Genomic DNA, 25,629 nt, shown 5'->3' with positions numbered 1-25,629 from the left:
CATCGCTGACATCACAGATAACAAGAACACCACTGATGCGAATTGTGATGAGGACTTGAAAGAACGTGTGCCCATCTGCTTCGACATGCTCCGTGCGTTCAGTAGGGTCTGTCGCAATTGCACATCGATAGAAAGCTGTGGTCTCAGTTGGTCGGAGTCCACCAATAACACTGAAAACCTGTCCTCTCCGAGGCAATAAGATAAAGAAACAAAAAATTCACAACAATTTAGCTCGGTAATCTGTGCTCAGTAAGTGGCTATCAAAGAAATTCATTTTTTTTCAATCTCAGTATGTTAGTATGTTCTTAAACTCACTGCTACTTTTATATTGAATTGCACGTTATATCGAACTCATGGCGTTTTTTTGAGTTCGATATACATATGCGGGTTCGACTGTACTTCGAAACTGAAAGTTGACTTCTTGGACAACATAACTAGTAGTGCAACATGCCTGAAAGTTCATTGGTAGTATTGAAATAGCGCACAATATCTATGGGTCACCAGTGACCCATGCTCAACTGGCAAAGTACGGAAAGAGTTAAAGCCCACCTGGTTGCAAAGCAAATAAAATGCTCACTCACTGCATCTGTGCCAGAGCTACTGTAAAACGTGGAGGTGTTAATCTTAAATGAGTTCTTGAGTTAGAGGAGCACTGAAACAGAGTCCACTGAGGGTAAAAAAAAAAAAAAAAGCCAAAATACTAATAGATATTGCATCGCCTACCATCCTTGCACAAAAAGTTTTATCTAGCATATGTAGGACCAGAGATATCAGCAATTAAAAATGGCCTCTGTGGTTTCCTTCTCAACTCATAAACCGGACTGAGCAAGAAAAAATAATGATTACAGACTGGCATTGCACTCCGACCACAAAAGCGTCTTCAGCCAACGCAGCTTGGTTGTCGACTTGTTTATTTTTGCCACTCGCTCTCCTGCCACAGCTAGAAAATCCACGAGTGTGTGGAAAAGGAGACACCGCGGTCTCCTGCTGGCTGTGCACCCAGCATACTTCGCTGCGGTGTTTGGCAAACCAATGACAGCCCCTTACTGCTGACATCACGAGCACTGCATGACGTATTGTGCGAGGTTTCGCATGAAAGCCCCGCACTGCAAGCCGCTGTGATGCATGAAGGTTTGAATTTTTTAAAATTATTTGTAAATTATCAGCTCAATTCTGAGAATATGTACATGCATGCACACTCAGTGGCATTCACTCTACATAATTCATGCATTTCATAGCCACTTGACTGCTTTTCAGAGACACTTTAATATTAATCACATGCCTGGCTTGAAATGGCTCTTCAGCTTATTGGCAGAACATAGTAGAGGGCAAAATTTGCAGTTTTTTCCAAGCCAATTTTATCCTGAGAGAAGTGATATTTCGAAGTTCATAAGAGTTTTGAGAATGTGATTGTTAAGACCATTTTTTGGGTCCCGCCATCGGTTGGTAAATGTGCGAAAGACACTGCACGAGCCATATCATCTCCAGTGCAGCCATGCAAATTCACAAACCTGTGAATTGATGTCTCTGACCCTGTGCTGTTGATAGATGTGTTGAGATCCTGCTGCTCATCAGGAGACTGAAAAAAAAAAAAAAAAGAGTAGAACACTAGTCATACAAGGCCAAAAGCAGACAGAAGAACCATCATCACTGCACTTCCTCTCCTACACACAGTGTGCTAATATAAATGTGATCAAATACCATGACAAGAAAATGTAACCAACCAACAGAGAACACTGTGTTTGCTGTGACCAACTACTGCGGCATAAACATGAAGTGCATACTTTTGTGAAAAGTCAGCAACTAAGCCCAACAAGACGTCACCACATCCCTGCTCTGTGTCTAGCTAATTTAAGAAAAAATTGCTCGATATATTTACAAATCTTTCACACAAATTAAATTTTTTTTAATCTGCAAAAACTTTAAAATTGGATCAACAATTTTAAATTTTTCTCCACACACCTTTGGCTTGGTTAGTGGGCACAGGGGTCTTGGAACTTTTTCCTTTATTTTTGAACTAAATGCAATGAACATGCGCAGTCTTTATCAGTTTTTTATGCTGACTTCAAATATTAACCACTTTTCTCATATATATGACAATATGACATGCGCATTGCCCACATCCAGACCAGCAAGCTCCGTAACCAGCTCGTGAACTTGAAAGACAAAATTCTGATTGAAGCATTTCCAGAGGTCACCTACCAGATCCCATGTGCTGATTGACCTCAGATTTACATTGGCAAAACGGAAAAGTTCCCCAGAAGGCTCAACGACCACAAACGTGATGTAAGAAATAATAATCACACAACGAACGCCACTGCCCAGCATGTGCAAGAGCATGCTCACACGATTGACTGGGACCACGGCACTGTCATCGCGAGGGAAAGAAGCGTGTAATCTCATCGGCTGATGGAATCTCTAATCATCCAATCAACACCAGCTACCATGAACTGGATGCAAGGAACCATGCCGCCCATCTACGCACGCTCTTTACGCCACAGGTTGTGTATATAAGTCGCGACGATTTCTTGTCCTGCTCAATGATCAAGGAACCCGTGCGAGGTTCCGAAACGTCTTGAACTTCATGACTTGGTCAGTGACTGCATTTCTTTTTCCTTTTCTCATATGTAAATTAGTTTTCAAAATATTCGACATTTTCACTCCTTTGTTTGCAAAAACAATAGAGAAAGAAAAAAACACTGACCAGAGAACTATTAACATGTGGCTAGATAGTACACAGTACAAGGCACAGTACAAGGAAAACAATGTAGGAAGCACTTTTTTGATAAAGCCAATGTTAGTTATTTTGCAACTTGTTGAAGTTCAATGAAGCGAGGACTGGTTGACAAGCAGTTTAAATTAGAGTGTACAAAAAAATTAGCAAGCACAAATCGGTTCCCAACATATTTTGCAACTTGTTGAAGTTCAATGAAGCGAGGACTGGTTGACAAGCAGTTTAAATTAGAGTCTACAAAAAAATTAGCAAGCACAAATCGGTTCCCAACATTGTATACTTAAGTCATTTAGCAGCATGCTGCAATAAAAATTATTCCTTTATCTGCTCTAGATGCAAAGATATCCTGCTTGTAAACTAGCAAACAGTCAGAAATTTGTGTTCTGAGAAAACAACGAAAAACAAACAAAGATGAGCTTGTTTGAGCCTTACAAAGTGAAATTACAGTGAAAATACTGACCCAGGGAAGGAATAAGTTTGTAGATATGTAGAAGATGGGCTGTAGATTTCGAAAATACCATTTTCAAACAGTGGATATTTTCGAGCCCTCAAGAGCCCTCTCCTCATTTAAGTGCAAATATGAGATATCTTTTGCTACCTTAAAAAAGCATACCACAACTACTATTTACATGACTCACCTGTTCCAAGTCTTGAAATAAACCTGAGAAACTATGGATAGCAAGGAAAGAAAATTTTGAAGTCATCTAATTTGAGAGAGATGCAAATTTCAAGCCTATAGAAATCCATCTTTCCTCACAACAAGGTTGCAATGTGATATGTTATAACAGACTGCCAGAAAATTTAACTGGTGAGATCTATCCTGTCACAAGAAAACGAGCGAAAGGAGAAAGAAAAAAAAAGTTATTTACAGCCAGGTCAGTGCTTGTTTGCTTCTTGAGAGCCGACACAGAAGGGGGCTGTCGGTTCGCAAGGCTGCCCTTGGCAGCCAGCTCAGCCTTAGCTTTGGCAGCAGTGGAATCCAGAAGTTCGGTATGGGGCACCGCTCGGTCAAATGCATCGCCCGCGCCACGCCGCTCCACTGTCGATCTCCGGTGATCCCCAGAAACTTCGTCAGGACTCAATTCACACCGCAGGCAATCATCACTGTCCAGCTCTGCATTAATTCGAACAGTAAAATCCCTAAAAAATTCTGTTTTGACAAAAGTGCTCACACAGCCAGTAATTTTATAAGGACAGTTCAAAATGTGCTCCATAAAATGCATCAATACTTCAAAAATTTTGGGAACATTTAAGTTCCTTTAAAGGTATGATGCAACAGCATTAATGGGTCCCATCAGCGGTTCCTCTTTTCCACACTGTGGGGCTGAACAGGGGAAAAAATGCATTTTCCCCGCTTTGGCGGAGTTGAAATAAGGTGCAATATGTTTTCCCCGCTTATGCAAGGTTCATACAGGGGGCTTTGGAGGGGGGGGGGGGGGGTTGATTATGTTGCCAGCCAGTTAAAACCCCTGCCCCGCACCCGTGGTGGAGAGCACAAGTCTGGCCCCTGCCGCCGCATCTGGGTTCAGTTAGCTTATCTACCCCATCTCTTTGCGCGCCTTCACCAGCTGTAGCTAGCAAAGGTGATCTAGGGACTTTAGCTGTGGCCGCTGGCCACCACCATGTGGAGGAGGGCGTGTTTGTACCAGCCGAGCAAAACCTCCCTGGCCCCCGGGGATGGCTGGCACCTCCAACAATAGACCTGGCCTGGCACACAAAGGCATAACTTTTTTGTAACGTATGCACACTCCACCCTCAAGAGGGGCGCAATTCTTCCTGGTGTGAATGCTGCTTTAACTGCGGCTGACCATCCATAACACAGACATGGACACTGTCTCCTCTTTCACAATCACAATCGTTACGTGAAAGACCACATGACATACATATAAAGGCCCACTTTAACCAAAGCCGTACGAATGTGCCTGCGTGACCTCAGCTTGTCTTACTCACAACCCAAGAATCAGGAGCTTAATTCCCGAATAATGACCCCAATTTTATTTTTAGTGCAATTCATTTACTTTATATATTTACATGTCCTAATGGCATTTGTCATGTTATGACCTTCTAATCACCTCTTTCCTAATTTTTTATAACTTTTCAAATCCTCCACTCCACTTGTAATGTAGTCACCTTTTGACCAATCAGGAGTTTTCGCTCACGCCACCGTTGACACCGTATCGTCTGCAGAACGGCAGCCTTACGCTGCTGTGTAAAAATAAGCAGGTCCGATGCATACTGAGTAAAGCTTTCCTCAATGTCTCCCACAGAGGAAGGTGCCCAGGAGAATGTCAACCCTTAGAAGATGGCCAAACCTTACTCACACTCACCTTCACACAGTTTTTTGTAAAAGGTGGGATCCAAGTGCAATATTAATACAATGCGCCTTTGTCTCATTGTTTGAGTTCCTTTTCTGCCTCTGTCTTCGTCTATTAAGCGCACACTTATTCCCAAGACCATGAACAAAACAAACTAGCCTGTGAAAAAAGTCTTGCTTAATGCCACGGTGTAAGATGTTTAGATGGGACCACATTGGCCCGCGTCACAGGCAGAAAAAGTCCTCAATTTCCACTAGGCGCTACGAGACAACTTTTAGCTCGGTAGCAAAATTTCATGCGTAATTTGAACCTGCTACATGGGTAAGCACCAGCATCTTTATGGCAAAGCAGTACAGCCTGGCCAGCTTGGAGTGTTTCTAGCATGCAAAAACAGGCCATGTTTGAAACATACGCAGCCTGCTGCTGACTGGCATTTATCATGCACACTTGCACCCGTGATGGTGCAGGTTGGACGGCGCGGCTGCGAGTTTCTCTATTTATTTAAGATACTGCGATCTAGTACAAGATCATAGCAGGTGGGTGTTGTTTTGCTCGAGCATGCATTCCGCTGGCCTCCGTGAAAGCAAACGCCGTGCGCCCGCCATTGCACAACACAATCCTGGACTCTCGGACATGTCGCGGCTTGCAGCGTGAATCCTCCAGGCTCGCCCGGCGGAATCCCCCCCCCTTCCCCCAAAGCGCCAGCTCAAGCCACAACCAATGCTTTGCCAGCAGCCCTTTCCGGGCTGCAAACTTGGAACGGCCGAGCTCCATTTGTCAAATTCAAGTTGTGTCCAGTGCCGTGACCTGATTGGAGGTTTTGAACGGCTGGTACCGGCAATGGTCATCGGAGGATATAAAAGGATGAGCAGAGACGAGCAGACGGAGACATCAAGTGAGAGAGACGCTCTCCCGGCGCGATGCCGTGTCCCTTGTGTGAGCACATTGTGCTCTTGGCCACAGTGCCGTTAATGTAACGCCCTTGTTTATACTGTACATAAGTGTCTCGTTGACTCACCGTCGCCTTCCCGTTTCGCTGCTCAGCTCTGCGTAACAGTGGCAGCAGACTGAGATGCCCCAGTCCCAACAGTGGTGACAGGCTTGGAGGCCCCAGTCGTAACAGCATACATCAAACATACAAGCATACAAACACACTCGAATTCATAAAATTTGCAGGTATTTTTCACACATCAGTAAAGAATTGTGTGTAACAATCTTGCTATTAATGTTATTCCAGTCTGTAACTGTCCTTGGGAAAAAATATTTAGAACAGTTAGTCCACTCATTCAAACGGGTTACTTTAAAGCATGCCTTCGTCTCGTGTTATAACCTGAGGAGTAAGCAAGAAATTGGGAAGTTTACCAGCTGAAAAAGAAACTTCAATTGGCAGACACAATTGTACACAATCACAAGGGGTGATCCACTGCATTTCAAGAGCTCGCTGACAGATATACGGCTGTATGAATTGTAAACAAACCTAGCTACCTTATGCTATATTTGTTCTAGTATGCTAATGCAGCGTGAAAAAAAAAAAAAAGCCCTCCATGCAGGCCAGACTGAATATCGAAATGCCCGGTTTAAGGTGCGTCACTGGTACTATACCTGGTCATCGGCGTGCAACGCATTTCCCATGGTTTGTCCTCACCTTATATACTCTTGTAATGAACCCACTCGCATAATGAACCCACCCTCAACTCTTGTTGTCCAGAATTTATTATTTTTTTTTACCCTTTAGCTTTCTGTAGCGGGCTCCTCAGTTATCACGCCGTCCACAGCGCGGACCTTGGTAGCACGCCAAGATGCTGCCCGCGCCAATAACATCACCCCTTGCTTGTTTATCTTTTGAGGAGAGCTCCTGCCAGAGCGATGGGGGGAGGGGGGCATTTTTATTGAGCCGTGACGACCCTACACAATGGTACTCATGTAGCACCCGTGCATCACTATCGAGGAAAGAAAACAAAACACAGGATGGTTATGAATTTGTGACACAAATGACCCAGTGTTCGATGCCTTGTGATCGAGAAGAAATCAGAAACATTAGATTTGATATATAAGAGCGGATGTTCTAATCAACTAGGCCATCACCGCAATCACGAAGTGACTAAAACACCCGCCTCGTATTCGGGAGGTGTGGGAGGATCTGGGTGGGAGATGCTGGGTTTGTATGTCGCAGGAGGTGCATTTATACCGGTGGATGCCTGAAGGTACAGTTTTACCCGTGGCTGCCTGGCGGTAGGTTTGTGGATGCCGACACCAACGGCACAAAACTGAGGGAAAAGCTAAGAGCCAGAGCTAACATTGTAACCACGAGGTCACTGCAGCAGGGGCCTAGAGGTTAGACCATCTGCCTCGCACGTGAGAGGTGCTGGGAAGTGAGGTGTTGAGGTGCTTAGTGGTAGGTGCTAAGCTTTTAGGTGGCAGATGCATTTTTACTGGCAGGTGCACAGAGGTGCATTCACTGAAGGATGCTCACTCTGGAAAGTACTCCAAAAGAGACACCTTCCAAGCTATGCAGACACTGCCGACGCCACATTTTTCAGGAACAAGCTAAGATCAGCTAACACTGTAAAATAACGCTTTCACGCAAGAAATCGCACCACCTCAAGACAGCTTCCTCGCAAATTTGCTTTGAAAGTGCTGGGAAGGTGTCTTGCGGAAGCGTGCTTTAGTAGGGGGAAGCTTTCTTGCCAATGCCGGTAAGGCAAGGGAACCTTCAGTCCTGCTTGTGCGCGGAGCAGAGAGATCTGATAAGGCCAGATCCTGGCTTCGCGCATGTGTTATGTGGCACGTGTTGCCACCAGTGGACTAACAAAGGCATGGAGTGCACTTGCTCATTAACTATAGGGCTTAAACTGCTGGGAGCCAAATTTAAAACTGACACAGCGTTGCAATATGCGTTATTGCGGCGCAGAGATGGCCAGAATCAGCACCGCATGCACACTGCTTGCTGCAGATGGAAAGGAGCGTGGTGCACCAGCTCGTAAAGCTTAACAGGCTCGCTGCAGAAAGAACACGATAAGAGACACATTGCTACCCAGCTGGGCATCTCTGGACTGCCTGAAGCCGTAAGGGAAGCAGAAATAAAAAAAAAAGGATGCAAATATTAGTTGCAGCAGAAGAGAGAAAAAGAGACTGCAAGAAAAAAGAAAACTACACCTATGTTTTCAAGCAGTGTAATGTCAGCTGTTTCAAACCCTCACTCTTCTTGATACAGTAAAACCTCACCTCATGGTGAAGTTTCACCCCTTGCGGTGTGGTTTCAGCGCCCTCGAGTGTCTCCTTCTTCATGTGTGTCCTGTCGCTAGCGCTGTTTTTTCAAACATGCAATACCAACTAGCCGGTCACATCACTCTTGTGAACCTCACCTCACGAGATCATGGAAAAACTACATAAAAGCAATAGTATGCCCTGACCGAAAACAGCTTACCAGGTTCACTGCGTCACATGTAACCGGTCATTTATTCAAGCTGTGCGGCCACAAATGATGGGTCACACGATGAAACCAGGGGACATATTTTATAGTGAGGTCCCCAAAATCTGACCCACTGCTTCACCATATGGCACAGTTATTCGTGGCCACACAGCTGAGAATGATGTGACCCACCGATGACCCACAACACAGTGAACATCTTAAATATATCCACTGACCGGGGAAAAGGATGATACCAGAGGTATTCCATGCAGGAAGCCGCATGCAATTTCATTCACATAGGACCAAACAAATCCGTTATCCGTTTCTGCTGCCGAGGTGGCCTAGCAGCTATTATTGCAGCCTCAAAGGCTTAAACCGGGTCCGATATTCTATACCAGGCCCTGTATTTGGGTGAACAGGTGAAGCACGTACGTCTATTTCTCTAATGGTAGGGCCCGGGCTGTCTTTAGCTTCTTCGTCGGTGTTACTTGCAATGGATGACCTTTCGCCAGTAATAGAGGCAACAATGTCACTATCAGACAACGCTGGAAAAGTCTCAACTGCACTGTCCGTCTCTAAACATGCAAAAGCTGACGTTTCCACAGCACCTTTCTGCTGCAAAACTCTGTGAAGAAGTGTAAAGGTTTAGTTTAGTTTATGGGGTTTAACGTGCCAAAGCGACTCAGGCTATGAGAGACGCCGTAGTGAAGGGCTCCGGAAATTTCGACCACCTGGGGGTTCTTACTGACATCGCACAGTACACGGGCCTCTAGAATTTCACCTCCATCAAAATTCAACCGCCATGGCCGGGATCGAACCCACGTCTTTCGGGCCAGCAGCCGAGCGCCGTAACCACTTAGCCACAGCGGCGGCTGTGAAGCGTAAAGGTTTGAGCGAGTTGGTGACACATAAGCAAAGAATGGCACGGCAGAAAAAGGTGAGGTGCTTGCGTGTGTGCATGTGATACCTCTCGTCCTTGCCTTTCTGCCGCGCCATTCTTAGCTTGAAAATTCTTCGAACAGCTTTTCACAGGCATTGTTATCGGCAGTAGTCAACAGTTGAGGCTTCACCCTGGCACAAGACGTGCTAGGGAGTGGTGTCACTTGGGAAGCACTAGATGCTGTAAGCACATGATCCAAGACAACACAAAGAGATAAGGCAGTACCACAGCCATGCAGTGATGTTGGTCAGCCAGCAACATGGCAATGGCAGCAATGGCACATAAAGAAAAACAGAAGTTTGCTGCAGCATGGCCACTCGCTGCAGCCAGCATAAACCTGAACCAAAGTAGATGCCTAAATTGCGGAGCAACTGTGCAGCAGAGAACCCAACCCAAGTCACATGGCTATGATAAGAGATAACTATGGCTATAGGGGGACACCCACGCAGCTCAGACCATAAACACTTTGACATCAGCGCCTGTAGACAGGGTGGTGGCAGGGCAGTGGTGATGGCATGAGCAGTGGCAGGGGTATGCTAGACCAGTGAAGTAGACAAGTGACGCACCAAGCAGCATCCGAAATGGCACAACTGGCCGCTGCGCATGCCCAATGGCAGCCGTGGGATGGCGTGAAGTTAAGAAAAGCAGAATCGAAACTAAGCAGCTGAGCTAAATTTCAGCAATGGGGTACTTTTGATCGTCACTGCGCCTGCCATAGTGCGCACGCCTGAAGTGCACAAGCACCACTGTTTCACGCAATACAGGTTCGAGGAGGTTTATTTAGATAATCGCTGGCTGCGCAGGTCGTACTTCGATGCGACCCTCCTGTCCTAATTAACTAGTGCAAGCCCTGCCAATGTCCGAATTAACGAGCGTTCGCCGACACTATAGATTTACGTGGGCATCGACCGGGACCACGCTCCTGGTTCAAGTTATCCAAATTAACAGGGTCGAATTAACGAAATTTCTCTGTAAACGCATTTTGCATAAGCATTCAATTCTGCCCTAGGGAAAAATTTAATAAGCAGCAGAATGTGGACATCGCAATCAGAAGATCGACCAATGTGCTGTGCCACAAGCAGGTCTTTTAAAACTAGAAACCACGGACAAGGCGCTCCATAGTTAGGCAAGTCATATTTTTAGGCTTACCATTGGCTAGGACAAGTTTCTGACAATTAACTATATTTAGAACATTTCTAAACAAAAGAATGCACCCATGCAAACATGAAGCAAAACTCAAGCAAATGTGTGTCATGAAACAGAATCAGAATTGTACAAACAATCCCCATCAACAGAAGGGCCACTAACCAGAAAGCGGAACTGCAGGAGGTGGTGGCCTTCTCTTTTTCATCTGAGGTGTAAGGAGCTTCATCGTATTGTCATAAGGTAGTTGAACAGGAACACCAGCCGCTTTCTGGGTTTCCGTGAGGCAATTCTCAAGTAGGATGACCTGCATGTTTTGAGAAATTGGGAAGAATGATACCACTATCCCAAAATAAATGTCACGTTACTGACCACCAGAGAGACTGACTACTACTAGTAATTGACTATCGATTAGATCTTTACTAGAAAAAGATTTTGAAGTACACTAGAGTTTTGGTTGGGTTTCCTTAAATCCAAACGTTCCCAACAAAGCAAAAATGACTGCCCATGGAAAGAGTGGATCCAAAAGCAGCTTATGAAGCATACATTCTCACTTTGGTATAATCTGTAAACAATATATGCACTCCTTTCAAAGGGAAAAAAGAGATAAATTGCTTTTGAATGACTCTTCAAGTTTACTGCACTGACACTGCCATAATAACTACACCAAGAAAAAATATTCTCGCAAAAACAGGTTTGCTATGTATATACAATAAACAGAACATAAGTACTATTTTCTAAGTGTGTGTGAATCTATTAAAAATTTCGAATAGTTTTCGAATAGTATTTGCTTTTCAATTTGCAACTATTCGAATCTCCTAAACATTCACAAATTACGAGCAACTTGTTTACCTAAACTTGCGGTAAAACATGGTGACATTCCCAAAAAGGCAGTATCTTGCACTTGTTACACGAGTTAACTTGCTCTTTCCTCATGCAATCGATCGCCAGCACACGCCAAAAGCCTACGCACGGTAATGCTAGGCCTTGCATAAATCCAATGCACTGACGGCCATCGAGAGCCGCCACTGCGCGATCACAGGTCGGAAAACTAAGTGCAGCACCACACGACAAGTCATAGCGTCAAGCTCTGATGCAGTCAACAGCTGGGTGTGAACCTTACTGGCAGCAATCCTCTCGTTTTAGATCACTAGGATAAGATGCGCATGCACAAGGAAGTGGCCCGGCCTGTAGAGGACAGCGAAAAGGGTGTGCAGCCCATGTGCACAGCTGCGGTTGTTTCGCGGCAACCGCTATGATCGTTTTCAATTTTCATCAGTTATAATCAGAATCAGACAGGGTTCAACGCAAGTTAAGGACAGCAGAGCGAGCTATGGAAAGAAAAATGATCGGTGTAACGTTAAGAGACAGGAAGAGGGCAGAGTGGGTCATGGATCAAACACGAGATAATGACATCCTAGTCAAAATCAAGAGGAAGAAATGGCCTTGGGTACGGCACGTAATGCGAAGGCAAGGTAACCTCTGGTCCTTAAGGGTAGCAGACTGGATTCCAAGAGAAGAAAAGCATAGCAGGGGGCAGCAGAAAGTTAGGTGGGCGGATGAGATTAGGAAGTTTGTGGGGATAGGGTGGCCGCAGCTGGCACAGGACAGGGTTAATTAGAGAGATATGGGAGAGGCCTTTCTCCTGCAGTCGGCACATTCAGGCTGATGATGGTGAGAATCTAGAAACTGCGTATATTAGGTCATAGAGGACAAGAAAGAAAACATACACCAGAAACGTCGAGCTCAAAGCCAGGCCGTGCAACCTCACTGCATACAGTGCAGCACATGAACTGGGGCACCTAACAGCAAGGTTTCATTCCCGCGTCTTTGCGGTTCGCGACAGTGTTTGGGTGGTCGGGGCCCATCACAGGGCTTGTAGTCTGGCGAAACCGATACACGAGGGCTAAGTGGGCCCCATGTCATCATGAAGGCTTCGCTTCGGGCAGCATTTCACAGCCGGCACTTTGTCTCTAGGCATTACGAGGAGACATGGAAAGGATCATCCTGCTCGCATTGTAGCTCAGGTTGCTGTTCTTCTCTCAGTTTCGCGAGCCGTCTTGTTGAATTTTGCCAGTAGTGCCTTGCCTCACCATTAATCGACCACTGACGTCATTCCTCCAGGAAGGAAGTATCTGGACACCTTACAATGCTTCATGACAGCATTCAGTAAACTCCATCATGTAAACAATAAGTCAAACTGTGATATTGGATACTTTTTTTTTCTGACAGCAATTGTTAGTCAACCAGATGAAAACAAGATATCAGTCTACCAAATAAATTTTATTGCTATTACTACTACACAATTCCCCCTTTCTTATTTAATGCCTGGTAGGATTTAAAGGTACAGGAAATTATGCCGATGATGGGAAAAACAAAATTTGTCTACAATATCTGTTTCTTTTCATAGCTGTGCTTTGTGGAAAAGCATTTCTCTTCATTTTGAACTGCCTGTACCAATAATCAAAACAAAATTATTCGATTCGATTTGCAACCAGTTTTTATTCATATTTACTTCACACCCAAAAATTTGATAATTGTACACCTCTAATAAATATGTTTTTTTTTCTGGCCACGTTTTGCAGAACATTTAATTTGTAATTTAACTTGGCAGTAGTAAAAAAATATTTGATTAGATTCACACTCAATTTTTAATATTCAAATTCGCTTCGCACAAAAAATTTTGTTATTCACACAGCTCCATACTATCTCCTTCAGTTAAAAGATGCAGCCTATTAATGTGCAGGACAAAGACCACAGATTTTTAAATAACAACTTTTGCTTTCCCTTTCAGGTTGTCATGCGATTAAAATGCCGCATACTAGCTCCAGTCAAGTTCACAAAAATCAAGATTCAAACTTGCATAATACAGCAAGCCATGTGCTGCTGTTTCACAAAAACCTGACTTAACATGCAATTCACCAGCTTCCACACAGCAGAGCATTCACTTTCATTTTATCCCAAAGGCACATAAGTAGTACAAAGGTGGTGCGATACCTAGATCCTGAAGGTTTTTATCAAATTGTCCACATTTACTGTGTGGTGATCTCCGTCACTCTCGTCACCTGTAGCTGCTGCCATAGGCTAGACTAAGTAAACTATCACTAGTTTCAAAACGAGAAGTACATTCTTTTCTTTGGCACAAACCACAAATCTTGTAAACATGCAAGCATATGCATGGAAGGTATTTACTCCCAATAACCATCAACATAATCGAAGAGTTGAGAACGTGGTGCAGCTGGGTCACCAGTGGAGCCTACTGTAGCCATTCAGTCCAGATGTAGCGTTATCAATTATCTCTTAGCCAAAGCTTCTGATCATAGTAGCCTATGCGTGTTAAATGATCACCAAGCCATAATTGCTGTAATGAGAAAGCACATACTGAAAATATATGAAAAAATACAAAGCCATAATGAACTTCCAGATGAGTGCAGTTTTTCCATCATCTCTTAATGGGACACCAAGGACAGGACAAATTGATGATGGCCTGTGTCGATAGATTATGGCATCCTAGCAACAACGAAGCTATTTTAACTGAAAACGGAGCTTTTATAGACCAGAAAAGGCGAAGAAATGGAATGCAGGAGCTGCCATCCCCAGCCACATTTTCGGGCACAGATCCCAGAGGATAAGCAACACCGCCATTGACTTCAAAAGAGTGATCACTAAGTCCTTTTCGGTGCAGACGTCACAAGTTTGAATTGAGCTGCAAGAAAAGTTTGAAAGACAATTTCTTTAGCAATAAATGTATCTACCCAGACAGATCCACACAATCGATTTTTACTGAGAACAACTATTGGACGGAGCTGTCCTCAGTGTCCCTTTAAAACTTGCCCACACAACAGGCACTGCTGTCGGATTTGTCACAAAGAGACAATAAGCAGGAAGGCATAAATGCGTACCCTGTCTTTAAGGGCCTTGACAAGGGCATTGTATTCATGGTCCTTCTCGTGCAGCTGGTGCAGGTGGTACTCTTCACGCTGACGTGCCTCATGGGCACGCTGCTGCAGGTCACGCAGCAAACGCTTTGCACGTGCATACTTGGCTTCAAGGGCGGCCAGGCGTTCACGCAGCTCGTGTGCTGCCTGACGCTGCTGGGCTGCTTCCAGGCGCAATGCCTGGCCGGTCGCCTCCGCCTCCTGCAGCCGGCCCTGGGCCCCCTCCAGCAAGCGGCCCAGGTCCCTCCGCTCGCCTTCAGCCAGCGACAGTCGCTCGCGAACTGAGCGCGCCTCTGCCTCTGCCACTGCCAAGCGGTACCTGCCCGCACAGCCCACATACCCCACACATCAGAGGGGAAGAAAAGGGCTACAAGAGGCCCTGCCTATACTGAGCACACTGAAATAACTGTGATAGAGGTCATTATTGATGCAAACTTCACATAGCATGGCATCCAGTACTTTGTGTGGTTTGTATCCCCATAAAAACATACCATCAAATAAGCACAACATCCAATATAAGCAGTCCTACTGTTTTATATATATATATATATTTTCAGTCAAAGCCACCTTACATACGCATTTAGAATTTGCTTGCAAAGGAGTGACGATTTGAAGTGAAGAGAGAAAGTTCTAGAATGCCTCACGATGCCACCATATGACAAATGGAAGCCAGCAGATGAGTCTCATACATATTACGAAAGCTAGCCACATTCTCAGAACAGCCTGCCCAGACAAGTCTCCCATTACACAGACACTACAGTGCCTAACCATTAAATAGTTATGTCATTACACAGCTGCTTGATTGCACACTCCAGGAAGGCAGCTCATATGTGCAATAAGAAAGGCATTACAGATGCCAAGAAAAGACAGCGAAAGCACAGCAGACTAAGTGGCACCATATTACATTTGGGTGCATCAATGATGATGACCGTGAATTTTATGGCGCAAGGGCATCTGTGGCCAGAGCGCCGTGGCAAAAGGTATTTTCGTTTGCTCAAGGTGGCGTCAAGGACCCATTTCCCACGCAATTCACCCTGTTTAAGCCGAGCACCAGGCCAGAGGAAGCTCGTACCCACTGTATCACCGATGGGTAGCTGGTGGCACTGGGGATCAAACCCCGCAACTCCCGCGTGCAAGACAGATGCTCAACCACTAGGCCACCGCTGCGGTCATTGGGTGCATCAAACTGCAACAGCTATGTGCAAATCACTTGAACGCTTCCACAACCATTTTCAAATGCTCCTACACTTACTGGACAGATTCTGAAATCCATTATAATTATTAACTTCAGTGCCTTGTCCCTTTTGTTTTCTTGGCATAAGCACAGCTGGCACAAAGCTTTGAGTATTAGATTAGGCTTCCGCCAGAGTGGAATGCAGAGAGGAAGAATGCGCAGCTGGAGTGCGATGGGGGAGGTGGGTGGAGAGGGTGTAGGTGCCAAGGGGTGAAGATGACAGTGAGGGGGCAGGCAAGTGGAGAGGAGGACAGGGACACCAACCACCAGGTGCGTGGGCTCCATAAAGGATGCGCAGCGTGTGGAGACCCATGTACTACATGATGTGCACCTCTGCCAGCCGCAGCAGTGGTGGTAAACTCTTGAAGTCATTCCCTTCTCTCCTTTCCTTTCCGGCTGCTGAGCGCGCGCCCGGCCCCTCTGAGCGCTCCATCAACACCGCTGCTTTCCACAGTGATGTGGAGCGCAGAGTTGCGACATTCTAAGTCTCTGCCATGACGTGCTGCATGCTAATGCCTAATGAATGAAAAGGGTAAACTGCATGAAAGGGTTAAGACAAGAGAAAGGAACACACACGACGTTTACTAGCATTAGTAACCATCGTGTGCGTTTCTTGTCTGAACCCTTTCGTACAGTTTATACTAACACTAGTAAGCGTCGTGTGTGTTCCTTTCTCTTGTCTTAACCCTTTCGCGCAGTTTACTCTTTCATTCAGTATGAACCAACTAGCCCGACAAATCTTATTGCTAATGCATACTCCGCCACATAAATCACACTGATCATCTGTGAAATTTTTTCAAACTATCCGTCAGATGACAGTCAGCACTTGTAGTGCCTTTTCTTCATACGTGTGCCATTCTTTCTAGGATACAAGCTACGATCCCCCTTCACTTTCACAAATTCTCTGCCTATAAACGGAAGTCAAAAGGCACTAACTGTGTTTCTTTGAAGCGCAGCCGTATGTTATCTGGGTCAGCATCAGGTGAGAGGGAGTCGCTGCTGTCGTTTGAAAGCTCAAAGCTGGCGCCAGGGGCTAGTTCATCCACTTCGTCATCAGGAGTCGAAGCAAGGGAGTCCAGTCCACTGCCAGGCACTGCCTCCTGGCCTACACCTTTGAGCCGGGCCTCCCGTTCCCTGTCTGCCTGAATCGACTGGTAGATCAGCTGCGCTATCTCACTGTTGGTAGAGTCCCGCTCACGCCCAATCAGGAACCTGCACAGCAAAACCAGCAGGCACTTCAATGAAACAACAGACCAGAGCTCGTTTGCAACCCAGCAATATGACTGGCAACTTTCAAAGAAAAGAATGCTCATGTTCACAGCTAACCAAATAACAGCTCTTAGAACAAAAAAAGTAAGCTTTTAATCGCTAAAAGATTAAACAGGCCATGGACTACCCTTAAAGACTGTAAAGAAAAGTGAATCAGTGCAAAGAATACATGACCAGGAACAAACTACCCAAGTTTCATCATCACACATGGTGCGCAACAGAAAACTAAGCTGGCTCTTTTCTTTACACAGCATGTGTTCTTGCCATATCCCATGGTGCTGTATAATATCAAATAGCTGATGTGTGCCCTAAGATAATTATATCATTACAAGATAATGAGCAATGGGGTTAAAGAACATGCACTATACAATAAAAATCTGAGTGCAGTAAGGACCAAAAAAAAAAAAAATAGACAAGGAGACAGAAACGCATACGAAATGAGATGTGGCTTTGTTACGCTGTCGATCACCACAATGGGCTCTATCACAGACATGGAAATAAGGGCCAAAAGGATAAAACTTCTTTTGCTCCACTCATCTTCAATGCATCAGAATTATTTATAAAGACAACACTGCAGTACATGTCCTACAACAGTCGATCCCAGATATATCGAATTAGTGTTTATATCAAACAGTCACAACATCCCTTTAAAATCCCATACAAAAGTATAGGACTATTGATTAAGTCTACCGAACTCACTGCAGTCGAACATTCGATATATACAGAACGGCGTGCCGTGCCCCTACAAGTGGTGCTCCCTTTAAGGGGGGAGACTAGTCTTGAGCAAAAAATTTTTACTTTTAGAGCTACCAACCTGAAACTTTCCAGAATTATGTAGTTTTGCAGTCAGATTTACTCTCCGGTGTATAGATCACATTTTATGTTAATTACTGTGTTATGAAAACAATAGAAAAAGAACTGCTTCATAGCAATAGTTAAAACTTATATAAGCATGTCCCTGGAAGCCTAAGGTTTGCAATAAGACTTGTTTCATCATTTTGTGTTCACTCTGTACAAAGTTGTGGAAGTTCAAATTTTCTAGTCAATAACTGAAAGCTGCCTTTTTGCAATAGGTAAAAAATTTTGAAAATTTCCAAGTCAAATATTAGTTGCACTGTGTTGTTATTGCAATCCCAACACATATAGGACTCAAATAAAACAAGAATGATGGAAATCTATTGAGTGGATGTAAAGCCCCACCTCTCACAAAATTTGAGAGTACCAAAATTTTGTTTTTGAGAAAAATGCAAAAACTAATTTCGATGAGATGAGAGGACTTATTGAGGAGGAAAGCATTCAGTTATGCAACGTGAAGGCTTAGAAAGCCCCAGGGCAATAGTCTTCATCAGATTTTCCACGCTGCCTTTTCTTTATGGAAGTCTGGAAAGCTGCCGAGGCAGCACGCTTTTTCTCGGACTTCACAGTATGAAACCTATGTTTCTCGGCAGCTCTAGAACTACCGTTGCCGCTTTGTTCTGTGCAGCTCCCTCAGTATGCTAAAGCTGATATGCTGTGTGCCATGGTTAAAACACATGACAGCTTCTGCTACAGCACTCTGCACTGCAAAAAGGGACACATTCTTGTCTTTAGGTGCGAGGTTCCAGATGAGGGAGTGAAGGGCCTCGTTGAGAGTTCTGAGTCTTGCCACGTTTGCATCACTGCAAAAGGCTTTTGTCAGCAAGGTGCTCGTACACTGGAAGCAATGCCTGGCACACATTTTGAGGCAGACTGTACCTGTGCTTGGGTGGGAGCTCATTTCTGGCTATGGCTGCATTGTGCTTGCACCAGGATTCAGCACCACTTGGTCAGAGGGTGTGGTTATGCTTCTAATCATTTGACGTTTCATGATGATACGTTGCCATGACTGCCCTCTGCATCCTGTCAATATCTCCTATATTTGACTTCAGTAGTAGTTGGTCAGCTTTGAAATGAGGTCTCCAGTGAGCTGACCCTTGCCACCGATGCGCTCATCGGACTTTTTTGAAACGAGGTTTCTAAGTGCTGTGTCCATTCGTATTTAAACGTGATTTACACAGTCCTCTTTTTCAACTGAAATGAACCCATACACTTGGGCCTCTTGTACAGCAAGGTACGACCTGCTGCCACCATCGGACAGCATTGTGGTGTACCTCAGGCCGTGGCGAGAAAGTGACCTTTGAAGCAGAATAAGGGCTGCCTCAGTCTCCATTTGGCCTGCCTTGCTTGCTATGTTTTTCTGGCACTCATGTTTTTCCTTCCATTGAGGATACTCCTGGCTGTCAGTTCCTGGTGCACATTCACATCTCAGGAAGAAATTAGATAAAGCAACATAATCCAGCACATATCCAGAAAGAAGTTCGGTGACTGCGGCAACTCCAATGTGAGATGAGTGCCCTTGTGTATGCCAGGTTAAATCGAAGCTTACAGCAATGTTCCCTGGATTTCCAAAGTTCAGTTCTTTGTAGAGGTCCTTCACTCTTTTGGCACACTCATCCAGGCTCCTGCTGCACGCTCGTGCTGCTGCCGGGTTCAGTTTCTGTTTCATGTAGTCCTGATAGGTCTTTTTATGAAGGCCTCTATGCGACACTCTCAGATTTACGAAAAGGTTGCTTAGAGCTGCTTGTGCCAGTCCGGTGCTTTGAACAGCCCGCGCCGCGAGCAAATTTATTTCGAAAGGCTTGCAATTTGCCTCCAACTGCCCTGCGACCCGAGGCGAGCTCCAATCAGCACCAATTTCATCGCAGTTGATGCATTTCATTCTTAGCTTTGCAGCTAGTCATACTCGACACTGTCCTTCGTGATTTTCACGGCCCCGCAACACGTCCGGCACGCAGTAGAATGCAGTAAACTGTTCACTGCACCGAGGTCAAGAATCGTGAACGCCATCGACGAAATGCCCAGCGCACTCGGCGTCGTTACAAGAAGTTCCGTTTCTCGTGTTGTCGCCGAAACTGACGCCAACTCAGCCATTCTCTCTGCCGCTCGCTGCGTCGGAACTTCGCACTCTTCGCTTGACAAGAAGTGCACGTCCACTCTTGTGCGTTCCGGTCCGCTTCAGCTGCGGGAGGTGGTTGGTTCGAAACCCACCGCCGGACACCCACCAGTAAAAATGGATACAAGCCACCCCAGCCTGGCGCCCGGCTTCTTCAGGGGGTGTGTGCTTGGAGGAGGCTCCGCAAACCCCGCTGCGCCCCTTCGGGGGCAAACCCAGTTTCAAACAACTCAGCCTGCAAAGGTGGTAACCAGCGCTGACATCAGCGTTCAAAGCGTAACCAGCGCTGACATCACCGTTCAAACACTAAGGTCCTTCATCAGAAGTGATTCAGAGTATCACTGCTTTGTGGCTGTCCGACCTTGTGAGAAAAAAAAAAAATGGGTACAAAATCCGCCGCAGTTTTGAAATCGTGGACGCTACAAAACGGGCGAATTTGGCACGTTGCATGCACGCGATCCTCGTCATTTGAGATATATTATAGTCAATATTTCAGTTATAACAAGTCTTTGGGGGCTGAATTTTTGGTAATAGTTGCAGGAAAGCATAAGGAATCCAAAAATAATGAAACTGAAAAATCGCTCTTTTCGCGATTTTTTTTCGTCTTCAAGACCCGGCTCCCCCCTTAACAGCACTCAAGCTATCACTTCTCGCGACAGCAGGTCGGCCGCATGGCCTTGGACACCTGCTGTCAGCAGTAGCACTCACTGTAAAATCGTGCAATGTGGCATGGCAAGGAGATTGTGGGGTGTGCTTGAGGGCAGCCTTAAGTCACATACTCATTTTCCATGTGACAACCCTTTAATGCAAGAAAGCTGACATTCAGCAAACTGCTAGTCATTAGTTCGCCGAAGATTAGTGGTGGCTCTCACCTGGCATGCTCTGCTTGCTTTGCTGCCAAAGGAATTGTGGAAACTAACTGTACCTCCACTTTCATAAGATTATTCTATTCATAGAGCACTGGAAACAGGATTAGACCTTTCAGGATGAGAAGTGGCTAGTTCCAAATTACTGTCCGCTGAGGCTAATGCAAAGAAAGCTAGACCAGCGGGTGGAAGTACACCGGGGATCTGACAGGCAAAGCACGCCACTAGCATGGGTAAACCATGTTCTTGCTTCCAGGTTATAGGTAAGCTTATCTAGTGACATGTTTTATATGTCGAATTGATACATTGCATTGACACGTATATATCACAACCACAAATATAATGCGAGGGGGGAGGTTGAGACCTTATTAAAATAAAATAAAAAGAAAGTATCACATTATAACACAATCACTGTTTTGTAACAGCTGAAGCGCCAAGGGCTCATAAAAAACGGAGACATAAAAATACACAAGAAATGGCCAAGCCGATTTTATTTCAGAGAATGTGCGCGACATCATCGACCGTAGCAAAGCCTCCAACACTTAACGCATGCAGTCTCTCACGCGGCAGCAGCCGCCATCGTCGCTGTGCCACCGCTGCGATGTACTGCCCCCCCCCAATTCCTGCGCCATTCATCCTTTCCTTTCCCACACAACACTTTCAGTGCCTCCTATTTTTCAATGGCACACGCAGCCTTCTTTCCCCACTCATAGCCACCCTCTCCTTGCCTGTCCACGCCCACCAACGCGCCGCACGACCCCGAGGTCATCGATAAGTTGCCTTCCCCTAGTACTCGTGAGTCTGGCAATGAAGATCGCTGTAACTTTCTTGAAAAGCGAAAAGGAAAAAAATGTGTTATATTTGTAGCTTGGTTTTTAATATAACACAAGATGTATCCTGAAACCAATGAAATGAGGAAAAAAACTCACGGTATATTTGTGCAAATACAGTGTATAACTATTTCGCGACACCCTTTGAGTTCCGATACATATATGCATATCCAGGATCAACTGTATTTCTAAGGCATCTTTCTGTAACAAATGTGGCATGCAGCAGTGCAGTACACTAGATCACCCTAGTCCAGCATTTACTTTTTGTTTACCTATCAATCAGTACAATCAGCTAGCAGAACTGCTGTGCATTCCCATCATGGCAGTGAAAATATCTCAAAAGTTCTGCAACATGCAGAATGGTTAAGTAATTTTTACAAGCTACACATATTCAGCACAGCAAATAGCATATGGTCTGAGCATATGGTCTCCCTGTTAATGTCACTTTCATCAGCAACTAGCACTGGGTTTTAGTAGCCCAGATTCGTCCAGATGCCTTAATTCTTAATGCTGAAAAACGATTCCAGATTGCTACCAGGCTACTGTCACAAAACACAGCTTGCCACACAACTTATAAGGCAAAATATTTGGACTACTAATGACGAACTGGCTTGTTTTTATATAAGGCACAAGCAATTTCACCAAGAAAAAAGGTGCAACCAATAACATCCAAAATGATACCAAACCCCTGGTAACAAATATGTCATGGTGATGGAGGACAAAAAGCATCTGAGTTTTATTCTGTCAAGAACCGCAAAAACTGGCTGAGTCATTTATTTTTTCAAACCACCAAACCTGCACAGTGGAAAACTATGAAATTTATCCTCAAATTAGAAACATCACTGCTGCTTTAATCAAGAGAACAAAGACAGTGAAAACTCACCGTACAAGACCAGATGTGTTTCGCAAAACTGAAGCAGCATAGGCTTGTGTGACACCAACCAGAGATTTTCCGTCCACTTCAATTATCTGGTCATTGACACGAATTCTGTAAAATAAAAGTTGTGTATGGCACACCTGCATACTAAATCACCCTGGTCACAAGGCAAAAAAATAAGGTACCTGTCCCCAAACTTTTTCTGAGCTTAGGCACAATAAGCTTATCTTGGCTCTTGTGCCATGTAGTAGCAACAAACACAATGCCAAGCCTACAGATTAATTGCAATGATAGAAAATAAGTGATTAAAACTAAAACTGTATGAATGCAAATTTTTTACTTATTAAATAATGAGTTTCACATGATGCAATGCCACAGACTTCAACTGCAGTCAAAACTAAGTATACAACAAAGGTGTTGGTTAACTTCAAGCGAGCCCTTAGCTAAGTGCACTTCTAGTTGGTGTAGCAGTGGTCAAATGTTAACTGAAATTCAATACACAAAAGGTGGGGCAGGTAACACATGGCTTAAGCAATGATGGAAAATAAGCAGGTGTGCGCGAATACTTGAAAATTCCAATGGGTTTTTGCTTTATGAGGGTTTAACGTCCCAAAGCGACTCAGGCTATGAGGGACGCCGTAGTGAAGGGCTCCGGAAATTTCGACCACCTGGGGTTCTTTAACGCGCACTGACATCGCACAGTACACAGGGCCTCTAGAATTTCACCTCCATCGAAATTCGACCGCCGCGCCCGGGATCGAACCCGCGTCTTTCGGGCCAGCAGCCGAGCGCCATAACCGCTCCGCCACCGTGGCAGCCCCAATAGGTTTTTAATAGTACAGTTGAACCTCGTTATATAACGAAATTGAAGGGGCCTGGCATACAGGATAGTTCATAATAACTATCCTGTATAATAACTATCCTGTATACTAAAGGAATGGTATTTTTTTGTGTGCACATTCCCTGTATCATATATACTGTGCAAGCACTCCCGTTAAAAATAACTTTGTGTGCAGCTGCCCATTTGTGGAGACAATAAAAGAACAGTCCTTTAGTACCTGTTGTCCTTGTATGCAGCACCATTCTCTGTTATAGTCTTCACGAAAATGCCCAACTTCTCTAGTCCAGCATCAGCCCCAACTCCCATCCCGATGATGCTGAGGCCCAGCCCTTCAGGCCCTGCACACAGAGGAAAGCAAAGCAGAACTGCACACCAAGCAGCAAACCAGCAGGTGACATGGTTACACAGCCCTTTCAGCATTTCACCCACCAACAAAGTTCTGATAATAAGGTAACAATACCTGGCATAAGTGAAAACCAGAATAAAATGACACAGCCAACAGTGTATCTGCGGCACAAAAGCTGTCAATGTGTCAGCCTTGTTCAGGCCAAAGTATATCAGAAGTGCACATCATCTTTATATCAACAAAACATAATAAGCACCACTAAAAAAAATGCACAAGATAAATCTACCAGCTTCAAGTATTCAAAGATAAACTGAAGGGGAATGCTAAGTCCAGCCAGATTGAGATAACAGTGGGCCAAGGTTGCAACTATGTAATTTTTGCTGATTCCTTAAGTCGTAGTCCAGATGGTGATCTGGAGCAAGTGTTTTTGTTCTGCAAAACCAAAGAGTATGTTTCAATAGGTGATCTGAATTCAGATCCTGAACTCTGACTAGACCATGATGCACAGCTTGCTCCTTCGTGGATTCGGAGAGCTGCTCCGGATTGCCAATTGGGATATGCCATTACTTGCGCTGAAAGACTTTCAATGCATATACATCGAAACCTCACTGATATGTTTTTAAAAAAAAAATGGAGGAAAACGTATGATCCAAACCGCTTAATTAAAAAAAATTTAACTGCTGAATGGGGTACAAAGGCATTTATCAAGAAGTGCACTTCATAAAAATTGCCGATTACCATTTCTTGGCACAAGTTCTAGACAGCTCCTCTTCAGTGCTTGTGGAATTCGCATTTGTGTTGTCTTAAGCACAGAGGGAACTTCGCAACACATCCAGTATGTCAACGGCAAATGCAATGATAGCTAAAACGTCTCTTCCTCGGTGTTTTTGGATGCTTGACCCCCTTGCACCAATGCAATACAAAGAAGCCGCCACGGCAGCGAGCTGCGGTGTTTGTTTTTCATGCTGCATCCCCCAGACCCAGCCCGCTCGTATGTAAGCACATCGTTGTAGTTTTTAGATGTTTCCCCCCTTTGCCCTTGGGCACTGCGAAGGAGCTGCTGCGTTTGTCCTCACGTCGCATCCCCGCAAGACCCCGCTCATATGTTGGCGCATTTTTTTTTCCGTGTGCTTCGCCCATCTGTACCTAGGCACTACAGTGAAGCCATCACAGAGGGTGACTTCCGCTGCATTCCATCTTTTCATGCATGTCTCGATGGCTGGTCTACTTGAATGTTTGCACATGTGCAGTTGGTCATTAACATACTTTAAGACCAGAATCTGTCAAAATTTTAAACGTAGTAGCTTATATTTGTTATCTGGGAATGTATTAACCGGGAGAAGAATAGTGTAACGGTACTGAATATTTTTAATGCCAGCAATTTTGAGCTTAATAACCAGGAACATGCCAAAGAGGTTTCAGTGTATAATTGATCATAACTGAACAGCTCACTGCAAGTTCACTACTGACGGACAAACAGCAAATCAACATGCATATCAGTACTCAAAAGTACGGACAAACCTGTTGGTTGGTGGGAACACTCATATTTTGCTCAACAAATTGACAAAACGGCAATGCCTGCTCCTCTGGACATGATGCACAAGTTCTACAGCTACAGGCTAAGTGGTCAATTAAAAAACAAATCGACCGCCATCATCACTTGAATCCACTGAGATTTTTCTGCATGCCAGAGCAGAGGTATGCAAACTTTCCTTGAATTGAACTCTTCCCTCTATATTCAAGTGAGCCAACTAATAAAGCCATTATATTTCGTATTTTCTAAGAAAAAAAAAAAAGCTGAAAGAACAAGAGATCTACTCTAACCAGCACACACAAATAAAGTCCAGTAGTTTATAACGGTATAATTACACCACGGTTTTCACCACCAACAGTCAAAGTTACATCAGTAATTC

The 25,629-nt window shown here is 44.7% G+C and overlaps 1 protein-coding gene across 4 annotated transcripts in view; it reads right to left on the bottom strand.

Moving 5' to 3' along the window:
* The window catches only part of LOC144113154 (uncharacterized), a 70,516-nt gene that overhangs the window by 31,077 nt on the left and 13,810 nt on the right, over positions 1-25,629 (bottom strand). For all 4 annotated transcript variants that reach the window (XM_077646073.1, XM_077646076.1, XM_077646075.1 and 1 more), the window contains exons 8-14: positions 23,588-23,708; positions 22,536-22,640; positions 16,653-16,928; positions 14,447-14,801; positions 10,710-10,851; positions 3,604-3,848; positions 1,512-1,579 (exon numbers count right to left, since the gene is read on the bottom strand). In XM_077646073.1, the coding sequence (XP_077502199.1) occupies positions 1,512-1,579; positions 3,604-3,848; positions 10,710-10,851; positions 14,447-14,801; positions 16,653-16,928; positions 22,536-22,640; positions 23,588-23,708 (1,312 nt within the window). The remainder of the gene's footprint in view (positions 1-1,511; positions 1,580-3,603; positions 3,849-10,709; positions 10,852-14,446; positions 14,802-16,652; positions 16,929-22,535; positions 22,641-23,587; positions 23,709-25,629) is intronic.

Source organism: Amblyomma americanum, chromosome 1 (genome assembly GCF_052857255.1).
Source record: "Amblyomma americanum isolate KBUSLIRL-KWMA chromosome 1, ASM5285725v1, whole genome shotgun sequence".
In the NCBI taxonomy this organism is placed as follows: domain Eukaryota; kingdom Metazoa; phylum Arthropoda; class Arachnida; order Ixodida; family Ixodidae; genus Amblyomma; species Amblyomma americanum.
This window is presented reverse-complemented; position numbering and strand designations above follow the sequence as displayed.